This window comes from Lissotriton vulgaris, chromosome 7, assembly GCF_964263255.1.
Source record: "Lissotriton vulgaris chromosome 7, aLisVul1.2, whole genome shotgun sequence".
Taxonomy (NCBI): Eukaryota; Metazoa; Chordata; class Amphibia; order Caudata; family Salamandridae; genus Lissotriton; species Lissotriton vulgaris.
This window is the reverse complement of record NC_141695.1, coordinates 1,312,174,384-1,312,188,486: the sequence shown is the minus strand read 5'-3', so window position 1 is coordinate 1,312,188,486 and position 14,103 is coordinate 1,312,174,384. Positions and strand designations below refer to the sequence as shown.

General features: G+C 44.8%; 1 protein-coding gene across 1 annotated transcript in view; it reads left to right on the top strand.

Annotated features, from left to right (window-relative positions):
• The window catches only part of LOC147703577 (uncharacterized), a 328,904-nt gene that overhangs the window by 254,479 nt on the left and 60,322 nt on the right, over positions 1–14,103 (top strand). Inside the window, exon 12 of the mRNA XM_086929517.1 lies at positions 4,128–4,241. Within this exon, the coding sequence (XP_086785643.1) occupies positions 4,128–4,241 (114 nt within the window). The remainder of the gene's footprint in view (positions 1–4,127; positions 4,242–14,103) is intronic.

Below are 14,103 nucleotides of genomic sequence, written 5' to 3'. Positions count from 1 at the left end.
AGACCGGGTGAGGAACAATATAAATAGGCTAATGCTCGATGACCAGGGAAATATATCCTGTCATCAGAAGGACATGAAAGAGCATTTGCTTTCCATGTTCTCTAACCTTTATGAGGAAGAATCGTCTCCAAGCCCTGAGAACACCCTACGGTGGCTGGAGAGTAAGGCCCTACCTAGCTTGACCGACGAAGGTCGAGTCATCCTCAATAGCCCCTTCACGGAGGAAGAAATCAGGGCCCATATCAAAAAGATAAAAAATAACAAAGCGGCGGGCCGGACGCTCTCCCCGGTGAAGTATATAAAGTCTTCCAAGATGTCTTGGTGCCAAGGTTATGTGAGCTGTTCAACTATATCTATAGCTCTGAGGGTAGGGCACCAGCATTGTGGAAGGAGTCCATAATTGTACTCATATTAAAGCCAGGGAAAGATCTCCTTAAGGCAGATTCTTATAGGCCTATCTCCCTGCTAACCGCTGACTATAAAATCTTCACTAGTGTTTTGGCAGAGAAATTGGCTAAATTGGCCCCACAACTTATTAGCCCCCGACCAGAAAGGCTTTGTACCTGGAAGGTATATTCATGAGTTGACCCTGCAGTTGATTGGCAGTATAGATTTAGCGGTGGCACGGTCGGAGCCCTTGGCGGTTACTGCCTACGACGCCGTGAAGGCCTTCGACCGTGTTAACTGGGTATTCTTGTGGAATGTACTGAGTTTTATGGGCTTTGGTAAAATCTTCATTCAAACATTGAGAGGGTGTTATGAGGGCGCCTCTGCTGTAATATTATTAAATGGTTTTCTGACATCAAGCTTCAGCATAAAGAGGGGTACCAGGCAGGGGTGCCCCATCTTGCCCCTCCTGTTTGACCTTTACATCGAGCCTTTGGCGCAGGCATTGCGGATCGATGACTCAATCACACCTTTTAGAGTCAAGGAATATAGCTGTAAGCTGGCTCTATACGCTGATGATCTACTGGTTTTTACCAGCAGTCCGGCCGAGGTGTTACCTAGAGTCGAGGAGATAATGACTGATTTCGGCCTCCACTCGGGTTACCAAATTAATAACTCGAAAACTGAAATAATGTGCTGGGGGGTCGACAACTGGGAGGGAGCTCGAAGCAGCCAGTTTAGATGTATGGGCATAATTATAACATCAGATCTTAACAGTATAGTTCAAACCAATATAAAGAAGATAGGCAAGGATATCAATCAACTCTTTTCGAGATGGCAGAACCTCCCCCTGACAATTTATGGCCGTATTAATTTGGTCCAGATGGTAATCTTGCCCAAATTAACTTACATGTTCAATTCGATACCCCTGATTTTTCTTGATAAAATCTTGGGGAAAATTCAGGGGAAAATCTGTAGTTTCATTTGGGCTAATAAAAATTCTAGGTTATCATGGAAAAAGTTGAAAAGAAGATTGTTAAAAGGGGGACTTGCTCTTCCGGACGTTTATTGGTATGCTCTATCTTTTCAGCTGAAAAACATCCGAAGCTTTCTTCCAAGCCCCGATGATTCTAACTGGGGGTGGATTTTGAATATAATGGTGGATCAAGAGGGAGGCGGGTCTGGGTTTTTGTATAAATTTGGAGCAGCAACGTTTTACAAAAAGGTACGCCTCAAAGTATTAAAACTAGCTCTTTTTGTATGGAATAGAGTCAAAGGAAGGTGGGGCATAAAATACTATTCTGACTTTGCCCCAATTTGGGAATCTCCGGGCCTGCACCCATGCCATAGGGACAGTTTGTCCCTTCCCATTAGGAGAGCAGGAATAATAATTTGGTCGGACCTAGTAACATCAGAAGGGGTCCTCCCTTGGGAGGTTTTGAGATCTATGATTGGGTTCTCCTTCTCCAGATTCAAATACATCCAACTTTGTTCCTGGTTCTCCGCCGAGAAGGATAACATCGGAGGCAACTGGGATATTGAGTCTGCTCTCCAATCCCCAGGGTCTAGGAAGAGGGAAGTCGGACTCTGGTACAGAAAAATGCTGGAGGCAGAGGAACTACAGTCTCCCCCACTATATCATGTCTGGAGCTCTTTTAGGCTCGAGGCTGCCTCAGCTACTTTATATGATACATCTCTTCAATTTCTGTATAAATACGTCAGGTCTGTTTCTCTTAAGAAAAATCATTTCTATACCATAAACAGGTTATATGACACACCAAAAAAATTAGCGAAGTTTGTAAGCCCGCCTCCTCTTTGCCCCAGATGTGGACTTGTTGAGGCAGATGATATCCGTATGTTTTATGACTGTCCTGTAGTGGGTCCTTTCTGGGTTACAGTGGAGAAGGCTATGGAGAGTATCTTTAAAGTTAAATTAAGCCTGAACATAGTTATAGTTATGTTTGGACTGGACACCGACCTTATTAGTGGATTAAGGGGGACACAAGTTGCTTTATTTTTTTGTTTCATTCTAATTGCTCGAAGAGAAATCTGTAAGCTCTGGAAGGATGCCAGCCCTCCTCATTATGAAAATTGGCTTCGAGCAACATTGAGAATCGCACGGTTAGAATTTGTTATGGCACATAATGTAAATACCACGGTTTGGGAACCTTTTATTGAATGGGGAACAGCAATGAGGCTGGTTTAAAGCCCTGAAAGGTCCTATGATTACACCATGCCTCGGTATAAAAGGGCAGGCCGGGTTGGCCCCAGGCGAAAGCAAGAACTCCGACCCAGGGCGCTCAGGACGGAATGGGCTGTATGGGTTAATTTGCATTTGCTAGTGGTGAAATTAGGACTTAAAAAAGAAAAAAAGCATAACATTTGTCTGTCTGTTGATTGTCGCAGCTAAAATGTTTCACAACAGACTGATCCTTGACCAATAAATACTTTTTGAAATCATTCCAATCGTCATTCTATGTGTATTCTGAGAAAAGTAAGCACGAGTGACTGACCGAAATATCAGGGTTGTCATGTTCAGGGGTTCCCAAAAACTACCTACACCGCTGTAGAATACGGGGGGTGGTAGTGGCACCGAAGAGCTAGCGGTCTAACGACTTACTCATGCTGTGGGGCTGTCCAGTTTCCATCTGTCCACCAAGCCCTCAGTTTAGGTCCTAGGAACTATACGACATGGCGCCGCCAACGTTGGTTTGGTTCTGACATTAACAGTAAAATCTGAGTAGTTCAGTCATGCTTTCTCAGACAATCCTACTCACACTTTCCAGAGGTGTCTGATTTGGGAAGCAATATCCGCCTCAGCTTGGCAGGTACACCCTGTGTATTGGCTGAAGGTTTAGACAAGCTTGTAAGTATTAAAGTTTCCCATATTGTGCCAAAACCCTACCTCTTAAACCTTTACATTCTTCTCCCTTCAAAATGAATGAATCTGCAAGTATCAGTGGAAGCGCGGAAGGAGACGAATTTGCTAAGGTTACTAACATTACAGAAAACTGCCGACAGGCATTAACTCTGAAATTGTTAGAACATGGAGTACCTGCAACAGGTGGCCATGTTACTTTCATGATTGAGAGACACAAGGTGTTTGGATCAGAGGTATTCTATTACTGGGTGAAGTTCCTGCCTGAAGCTGCACAGACACATCTATTCCATGAATATATTAAAACGGACTCACCTAAATAATATCTCCCACACAAGGACACTGAAGTCCTGTTAACTTACCAGCAACATAGAAACTGGTTTAAAGGTGCCCTAAAACACACAACTTTGGTTGTAAGACTCGGTCCGCTCAGCATAGGAGTAGCAACATGACCGGTCTTAGAGACCTACACTCCACATCCTGAGAAAGACATGCTCCTAGTAGGGGAGGTGCGTGTACTTTACAGAAGAAGTAGTCAGGCTATACAGATACATTGTCCAATTTGTCATGCAAACACTCACATTACAACCTGCAAGATCTGCTCCACCTGGAACCGTCCAGGCCAAACACTCACCAACAATTAGTCCACTGACACTAAAATCAATCCTGGGTCCGCTCCCATCAAAGAGGGATCAAGTACCATTCCGAATCACTAAAGAAACAGCACATTTGGAAGCAGTATTATCCCATACGGGTCATACGGGTCAGCAGGAAAAACATAGAATGTTAACAATTTGCTTGCCAATGGGAATGGTTCCCTCACTTGAGGATTGTACCACACGGGAATTTTTTTTTGCTGCAGTCTACATCAAAATGCACGGTACCCTGACCATATCAGTAATTCCTGAAGTATTGAAACAGATACAAAATGAGTACGAGGCAGGACCTGCCATGGACTTGGGGATGAAACAGATGGGTAATTTTTACCAAGTCTTAGTAATTATGCTGAGCAACATCAAGGGCGAAGCAGCAGCGACTGCTATACACCAACGCTTAAGGGAAACAGCTCCTACAAATCAAGAGCGTGCATTACCGAAAATTATCCAGAAAACCTATGCTTCACTATGTAGAGATTGTTTGGGAGCCAAATCAGGGAAACCACAAGTGGTGAGTAATTCTGATAGGGATAACTCCAAGCAGGTACCCATTACTTCTAAAAAGAAATGGAAAACAATCAAAATCAATCCAAGAATAACAATAAAAGAAACACTTCACGATCAAGGGGTGGGTCTCCCCAATGGGAGTCCTCTGAAAAGAGGTACATCCTCATGAATCGTGATAACATTAGGAAACCTGACAGGTATCAGGATACTGATACATGTTCCTTTCAGGGTTCATCAAAAAACTCAGAGAGGAAAGGACAGTTGGCACAAAAAACTGAAAATCGATCAAAGGGGAAAAGGGCAACACACTGCAATACAGATTTCATTATTAAATGGAAAGAGCAACCTAAAGCAAAGACTCAATTTGAAAAGAAGAAATTAGCAGCCTTAAAAATTTGAAATGCCCAGGTTACTGAGGACTCAGCTTCTGAACGGGGAATGGGCTCTGACAATGCTAAACAGTGTGGCAGAAGTAACAATAGATCGCCAGAACCTGAAGAAATTTCTGGTGACAGTAGTATTAAAGGAATTCATCACCGTGGAAACACCTGATACAAGAGTGAGTGTCCCACATCATCTACACAAAATGAATATCCAAATAGAAGAGGACATCTCAAGAAAATTAAAAGTCTCTTTTGGGAAAATGTAACATTTGGATATGACATCCTGTTAGCAGAAAGAGATTGGCCGCCTGAACTTTTAATGGATTGCCCAAGGGGTGAGAGCGTCATTTTGCTTGCCTTTTCCGATCTCGTTCCTGTTTCCTTAAAACACTCATACACGCAGGATTGGGCACAAGCGCTAGCTTCGGCATTATGCCGCAACCATGTAGGGAGGGATGTGGCATCTAAACACCACAAAATCCCATTAGTAACTATTCTAATTCCGCGGAGACAGTACCCTATTAAAAAGGAGGTGAAGAAATAGGTCAAAGAAATCTTAGACCAACTTGAATACCAAGGTGTGATTGAAACTTGCACCTCTCCAGTGAACAACCCTATGTTTCCCATCATGAAACCTGACAACACATATCATATGATTTTAGACTACAGGCATTTGAACACATGCACCAAAACATTTGCAATTCAGAACGCACATAGTGCCGCATTAATGAATAACATTGCTCCTGAAGAAATACAGAACAACACTAGATATCTCAAATGGATTCTTCTGCCAAAATATAGCTCCTTAACCCCTTCGCTGCTAGGCCTTTTCCCCTCCTGTGCTAAGCCCTTTTTTGGCGATTTGGGCTAGTGCGCGCTTAGGCCTTTGTAACTTTTTGACCACATAAGGTATCCACGCCAAATTTGCGTCCTTTTCTTCCAACATCATGTGGATTCTAAAGGCGCCCAGGGTTTGTGGATTCCCTTGGAGGGGTCCCGGAAATTAACCAAAATATAGTGTTTTTTTTGTTTTTTTCAGAAAAATGGGGAAAACGGGCTGCAAATGAAAGCCTCCGGGTTTTTCCCTGAAAATGTTATCAAAAAAGGGTTTGTGGGGCTGAAATCTCCATTTTCTCAGCTTTTAGGAAATGTCAGAGAACCGACATTTTTCACACAGTTTTGGCATTTTTCTGGGACATAGCCTATTTTTGCTATTTTTAGAGCTTTCCACCTCCTTCCAGTTAATGGTAGAAATGAGTTTGAAAGCAATATTGGATCCTAGGAAGCTGTACATTTTCGAAAAGTAGACAACATTCTGAATTCAGAAAGGGGTCATTTGTCTAAATCCATGAAGGTTTCTTTATAGAAACTAACAGTTAAATATTGGAATAATTGAAAATTTGTTGAAAAAAATAGCCTTTTGTCTCAACGTTTTCACCTATAACTTTTTCTAATTTTGACAGCTCTTGGAAAGCAATATACCGTTACATCCGTTAGACCTTTCTGGTTGTGGGGATATATAGGACTTGTAGTTTTACCAAGAACCCGACGAACCCAGATCCAAAAACTGAGCAGCAACTTGCAATGGTATTTTTTAATTTACTGGGTATAGAGCACTGTGTCTTGGAAAATGTATACAAGGAAAAATCTGTATGAAAGACACCTATGTATTTCTGAATTGGGTACAAATTATAGAGTTCAGAAACAGTATATAATTGCTAATTTTCAAAATTGGGAATACTCATACTAGCATGAGATTTATTGGTCATTTTTAAATTTTTTTTTTTTTTACACAATGTCTTTCATTGAAAGGGAGAAGTGCGCGAAAGCTCAATTGGTAATAACAGTTGATTTACAAATCTGAATTACCCCAAGTCTTCCAATAAAAACGGTACCTCACTTGTGTGGGTCGGCAACCCCTCTTGCAAAAGCTGGCGGTATTGACATTCAATACCACCAGCTTTTGCAAGAGGGGTTACCTGGGTTTTTTGCCCCGTGCTAGACGGCCATCTATGGAAGCCTACCAAACCCACACATTTTTGAAAAGTAGACACCCTGGGGCTTCCAAGGAGGTATGGCTTGCGTGGATCCTCCAACGTTCCTTTACCCAGAATCCCTTGCAAACCTCAATTTTAGCTAAAAAAAATCATTTTTTTCACACTTTTTTGCATGGGAAAGCGTGGCATCACTGGGCTCACACAAATTTCCTTCCACCCAGCGTTCCCCCAGGTCTCCCGATAAAAATGGTACCTCACTTGCGTGGGTAGGCATAGTGGCTGCAACAGGAAACAGTCCAAATCGTACAGTGGAGAATTAAGTTTTCAATTTGAGAGCGTGTGATTCAAGGAAATTGTGACAGACAATTTCAAGTTTGCAGGAGATTCTGGATAAAAATCAACAATAGAATTCACCAGAAAGACATGACCATATACTTCCATGGTTTAACAATAATAACTAAATTTAGTAAGTTATTTATGGCTATAATGTACACCGTAACAGAGTTACTCAAAAGTCAAACATTCAAGGCACGGCTAACTATTCCTCAAAGACACACACATACAGGTTGGATTTGGCACGAGGGCGAGTGATGGTTCAGTACATAAAATTTTATTAACAAGATATTTCAAAAAATGAAATGCTCTGTCAATAAATAAATGCATAAAAACCGAACCAGTGACTCGCAACTCGTGAGCTGTAAAGCCACGACAAGGCACCAACCGTTTTACAGGCCATTCACGCGCCTTTCATACCTGATACAAACCAGACCATTGACACCATCCGGAAAGAACAGCAACACATTACAACAATCACAATAAGGGACAAGGTACACCCTACTTCAGAAAGAGATAAAAGACAAACATTACTGCACAGCCATCAAATCCGCAAGCACACACACATTCTGGTTGGATTTGGCACGAGGGTGAGTGATGATTCTGTAGATGCAATTGTATTCGCAAGTAATTTCAAAAAAATGAAATACACTGCGTATAATTGAAAGTATGATAAACTGAACCACTGACTCACAGCTCGTGAGCTGTAAAGCCACGTCAAGGCACCAACCTCTTTACAGGCCATTCATACACCTTTCGTACGTGTGACACATACAATACATTCACACCGCCAGCCACGGACCCATCACATTTCAACACTCACACCAGCAGACAGCGCCATTCAAGGGCCCATCACTTTCACACGCCCACATTTCTGACATTTCAACAACACAAAATGATGGACTGCGTGGAGTGTCACTCACCTAGCAGTGTGTGTAGTGACCAAAGTAACTACTCACACACCGCCAGCCGAGCGCCAGTCCACCGACACCACCACCCAAGCACCAGACCATGCACACCACTAGCCAAACACCACTCAGCGCACACCGACAGCCAAGTACCACTCCACACACACCACCAGCCAAGCAACACTCCACGCGCACCACCATCCAAGCACCGGACCATGCACACCGCCAGCCAAACACCACTCAGCGCACACCAACAGGCAAGTACCACTCCACACACACCACCAGCCAAGCACCACTCCACGCACACCCCAAGCCAAGTGCCACTCCACAAACACCGCCAGGCAAGCACCACTCCGTGCACAGACAGCCAAGTAGCACTCCACGCACACCACCAGCCAAGCGCCACTCCACACACACCACCAGCCAAGCGCCACTCCACACACACCACCAGCCAAGCGCAACTCCACACACACCGCCAGCCAAGCGCCACTCCACGCGCACCACCATCCAAGCACCGGACCATGCACACCGCCAGCCAAACACCACTCAGCGCACACCGACAGGCAAGTACCACTCCACACACACCACCAGCCAAGCGCCACTCCACACACACCACCAGCCAAGCGCAACTCCACACACACCGCCAGCCAAGCACCACTTCGTGCACAGACAGCCAAGTATCACTCCACGCACACCACCAGCCAAGCGCCACTCCACGCACACCACCAGCCAAGCACCACTCCACGCACACCACCAGCCAAGGACAAATCCAAACACAACACCAGGCAAGCGCAAGAGCACGCACACGGCCAACAAAACACCAGACCACGCACACCGCCAGCCAAGCACCAGTCCACAGACACCGCCAGACAAGCACCAGTCCACAGACACCGGCAGCCAAGCGCCAAACCATGCACACCGTCAGACAATGGACACTACACGCAAACCAACATCATACTTTAGTTTTTTTGAAAATAAAAGAAAAACAAAAACAAATTGCAAATTGATACAAATCTACTAACTCAACAACTACACTAAAAAGACTACACAAATGCAAACTTTGAAACTGAACAATAAGACCAACCAGTTCACTTTACCACTCATTGATACTCCCAAAAATTCTTTTGCGTGTGGTACAATCTATAACAAGCAGGTACACACAGCCCGGGGTTTGAAGGGCAGTCAGGGCAGTACATACGAACCTCCTTCCGCAAACCTCTTCGCCAACAGACTCTACATCTCCGACTGGGAAAGTCTTTTGAGGTTGTAGGAGGAATTTGACCAGGAAAATGGCGATCTTTCAATCTGGCAATATCCTCCACCACTCCAACTCTAGGAACACTTGCCTGTTCAACTAAAACAAGGCTGCCTATTACAGACTCCTGAAACTTTTCAAAAGTAATCTTTGACTGGGGACAAGATTTCTGGAACACAACAAAAGCATTAAAGGTTGCCAAGTGGAAAAGATGGATAGCCAACTTCTTGTACCAAACGTAAGCCTTACGAAGAGCAGCATACGGTTCCAACCTCTGATCTACTCTGTCAACACCACCCATGTACTTATTGTAGTGCATTATGCACACAGGTTTGCGCACTTCTGCAACCTGACCCCAAACAGTCACCGGTTCAGTGCTTTCATCATGTATTGTAGTCAACATGTAGACATCTCTCCTGTCTGAAAACTTCACAGCTAGAAGCTCCTCACAACGCAATGCACTACACTGTCCCCGAGCAAGCTTCTGACACACAAGTTCTTTTGGGAAACCTTTACGTTTTGAGTGGATTGTGCCACAAGCAACAGTGTCCACTTTGCCCAATTCCCTGAACAACCGCACACCAGTGTAGAAGTTATCGACATACAAATGATGGCCTTTGTTAAAAAATCCACGACCAAGTTCCCACACAATTTTCTCAGTCACTCCAAAAGTCGACGGACAACCAGGGGGGTTAATCCTGGATTCCTTACCAGTGTACACCCTGAAATTAGAGACATATCCAGTCTCACTGTCACACAGCATATACAGTTTGATTCCATAGCGTGCCCTCTTACTAGGAATGTATTGCCGAAATACCAAGCGGCCTTTGAACAACAGCAAAGACTCGTCCACTGCAATTTCTTTCCCAGGATAAAAGATCTCAGAAAATCGATCAACGAAATGATCAATGACAGGCCGAATCTTGAAAAGACGGTCACAATCAGGGTGATCTTGTGGCAAAGCAAGACTATTGTCAACAAAAAGCATCATCCAAAGCAGAAGCAAATACCGATCACGACTCATGACTGCCGGAAATATAGCTGTTGCCATCAAGGGACTAGTAGACCAATATGAAGCCATTGATGGTTTCCTAAGCAAGCCCATCAAAAAAGTTAAACCCAAAAACTTTTTCATCTCCTCCAAATTTGTGGGAGTCCACCGGGTAGCTCTAGCGTGGGGCTTAAGGCTGGCACTGTTCACCCTCAAAAAAATTTCAGCATACAAATTAGTCTGCTCTACAAACACATCATCCATAAACAACTTGAAAAAATCAATAGGCAAAAAGTTTTCTGTGTTCACCCTACACCCTGGAACACCAGTAAATTCAGGCAATGCCGGCTGCACCATGCCTGGTGCAACCCAGAGGTCAGAACTTTCAACATCAAGTCTTGCAGCCGCAGGCTGCCGCTCAGCTGCCTCTCGTCTCACTGCACCAACTGGAATACTAGCAACCCCAGGCTGCAGCCCAGATGTCTCTTGCCGCACTATTGGCACAGGAATATCCTCCGCAACCACAGACACAACAATGTCCTCTGCAACCACAGGCGCAGCAACGTCCTCCGCAACCACAGGCACATCATCCACACCAAAAGTAGCTTCATCAGCACTCAGAGTGTCTTCATCATCAGATGAAGCCATGTGTAGAGAAAACTCACTGCCTGAATCTTCACCTCCCACCTCTGGTTCAGAATCAGAGTCAGACTCTGGACCATGGTCAGAGGAAGAATCAAAAAGCAATCCAACAACTTGCTGAGCAGTAATCCGGCGGCTAGCCATTATCCTTACAAATAAAGGAGTCTGCACTAACAACTCAACAACCCCAACACTGCGCAAAGTAAGATAAAAAATGTAAGCCTTTTTAAAAAAAAACTAATTTAGAAAATATATACAATTCACTTACAAGACACAACTACACTCACCAGCACCGACACAGCAAAGAGGCAACGATATCCCACTAGAAAGAAGAAGAAAAAAAACTTACATCTACAGAAGGACACATCAAAAACAAATGCAAAACATGTTTTACAATCACAACAAACAGAAACCAAACATACTCGTATTTTACTACACACTTTGCAAAAAAATACAATCACAGTACAATTGAACAAAAAAGAGGTCTCTTACCAAACACATACAACTACAGAAACAGCAGAACAACAGAACCACCAGTAATGGAACCGCACACTGCAACACTCTAAAGAGAAAAAAAAACAATACACATTAGAAGAAACAAAAACAACACACATTACAACAGGCTATGTCACAAATGGGGGGTCTGTCCCCAAGGGGGGGAGATTATAAATCATTATAAACGTGGGCCCCCTGGAAGCAACCCTATGGAGGGCAAAGAGCCCAAATAAAGGCACGGCAGAACATACTTTTGAAATGGGCACAAGGAAGCAACCCTTGGCCAAGGGGTCGCTCCCTAAAAAAAAAAAACCCTGAAGTCTAGTGGGCTTTTCTATCCCCCCCTGGATCCATAAACGGTAAAAAAAAGTTGAGGGGGGGCAGAAGAGTCTACAATATTTATAATGCCCCCTGGAAGCGACCCTTCCCCAAGGGGTCGCTTCCTTTTCAAAATACAAACAAATCCCTGGTGACTAGTGGGCTTTTCTGCCCCCCCTGGGTGCAGATCGGCCAAAAAATGGTCAATCTGCCCCAGGGGGGGGCAGAAAAGTCTGAAAAATGATTTATCCCCCTAAGGAAGCGACCCTTGCCCAAGGGATCGCTTCCTTTATAAATATACATTATTCCCTGGTGTCTAGTGGGCTTTTCTGCCCCCCCTGGGTCCAGATGCGGCCCAAAAAACGGCCAATCTGCCCCCAGGGGTGGCATTAAAGTCTAAAAAAAATATTATGGCCACTAGGAAGCGACCCTTCCCCAAGGGGTTGCTTCCTTTTCAAATAAAAACAAATCCCTGGTGACTAGTGGGCTTTTCTGCTCCCCCTGGGTGCAGATCGGCCGAAAAAACGGCCGATCTGCCCCAGGGGGGGGCAGAAAAGTCTGAAAAATATTGTATGCCCCTAAGGAAGCGACCCTTGCCCAAGGGGTCGCTTCCTTTATAAATAAAAATCAATCCCTGGTGTCTAGTGGGCTTTTCTGCCCCCCCCCCCCCTGGGTCCAGATGCGGCCCAAAAAACGGCCGATCTGCCCCAGGGGGGGGGGCAGAAAAGTCTGAAAAATGATTTGCCCCCAAAAGGAAGCGACCCTTGCCCAAGGGGTCGCTTCCGATTTCAAAAACAAAGTAATCCCTGAATCTAGTGGGCCTTTCTGCCCACCCTGGGTGTAGATCGGCCAAAAAAACAGCCGATCTGCCCCAGGGGGGGCAGAAAAGTCTGAGAAATATTTTGGCCCCAAAAGGAAGCGACCCTTGCCCAAGGGGTCGCTTCCTGCACAGTTATACATCTCCAAAATCACTCCCTGGTGTCTAGTGGGGCATTCCTGGTGCACGATCGCGACGCTGTGCGCGATCGTGCACCAGGAATGCCCTGCATTGGGACATCAGGGGAGAGGAAACACAGTTTCCTCCCCCCGATGCCTCAAGGCACCAAAAACCGGCCCCCCCGCCCCACCGGAGCACCAAACACGCACCTTGCTCCTGGACGCGCTGGAAACAAATGGCTTCCGGCGCGTCCAGCGCTTCCTGATGACGTCGGCGTGCGCTGTGCGCGCTGACGTCACCAGGAAGCGTGGGGGGGCCAGGGGGTGTTCCGCTGCCACCCCTGCAAAAACAACGAAGATCCCTGCACAAGGGGGGGAGCGCCAGCGCTCCCCCCCAGGGCTGTACTGATGACGGAGCGGTTCCGTCATCAGCACAGCCCAACTGATGCTGATGACGGAACCGCTCCGTCATCAGCATCGAAGGGGTTAAACAGCTATATTGCAAGATTTTCTGCCCTCGGCACTCAGCGTCAATTTTGTCATCTGCCCCAAGCCTATAAGTACAGCCCCAGTGTGTTCTTGGCAAATGTCAGAGCTATTACAAACTTTCGATGAGGAGGCAGTGTCCTAAGTAGATGATATTTATCTGACAGACGATGAATTACTTGAACACTTGTGCAGGGTGAACAACATAATTGTTGGTTTTGCCAATTTGGGCTACAAATGTAACTTCAAAAAATCGAAAATTGCCCATCCTGGTGTCCCATTTTTGGCATATGAGCTGTCAAGTGAAGGGAAAAGCCTGGCCGCAAATTTTTTAGAAAAATTCAAGCTAATCCAGCCTCCAAAGACTCTCAAGGATTTACAATCCATTTTAGGATTTCGAATTTTGGCAGAACATACATTAAAGACTACGCAGAACGAGTCAACCCTTTATACAACCTAATCAGAGCAGATTACACAGCAAATGAGTGGTCTCAAAAACATACAGACACTCTACGTTCAGTTAAAGCTAACATTATAGCTTCAAACAGATGCAGACATAAGTAAACGTCTGCAACCTGGTAATGCAGGTCATCCCCGGGTTATCATGGTATGCCTACATCACATTCAATGAAGGTGAGACAGTTCCAATCGCATACAAATATCAATTATATACGAATGCTGAAAATTGATTCGTAGCTATGGAAAAAATACTGACGGAAGTAAATACTCCTGTAGGGAGAGAAAGAGCACAAACACAGAGGAAACGTATCATCGTTTTAACCCGAATACCAACTTTAGAAGCAGTAACTTAAGCCAGCATTAAAAATGCAAAGGCATTGCATCCACCATGGATACAATGGGAACATTCTCTCACTGCAACAAATGTAGAATATAGATACGATTCTACATTGAGAACACAAGCATTTCTGCA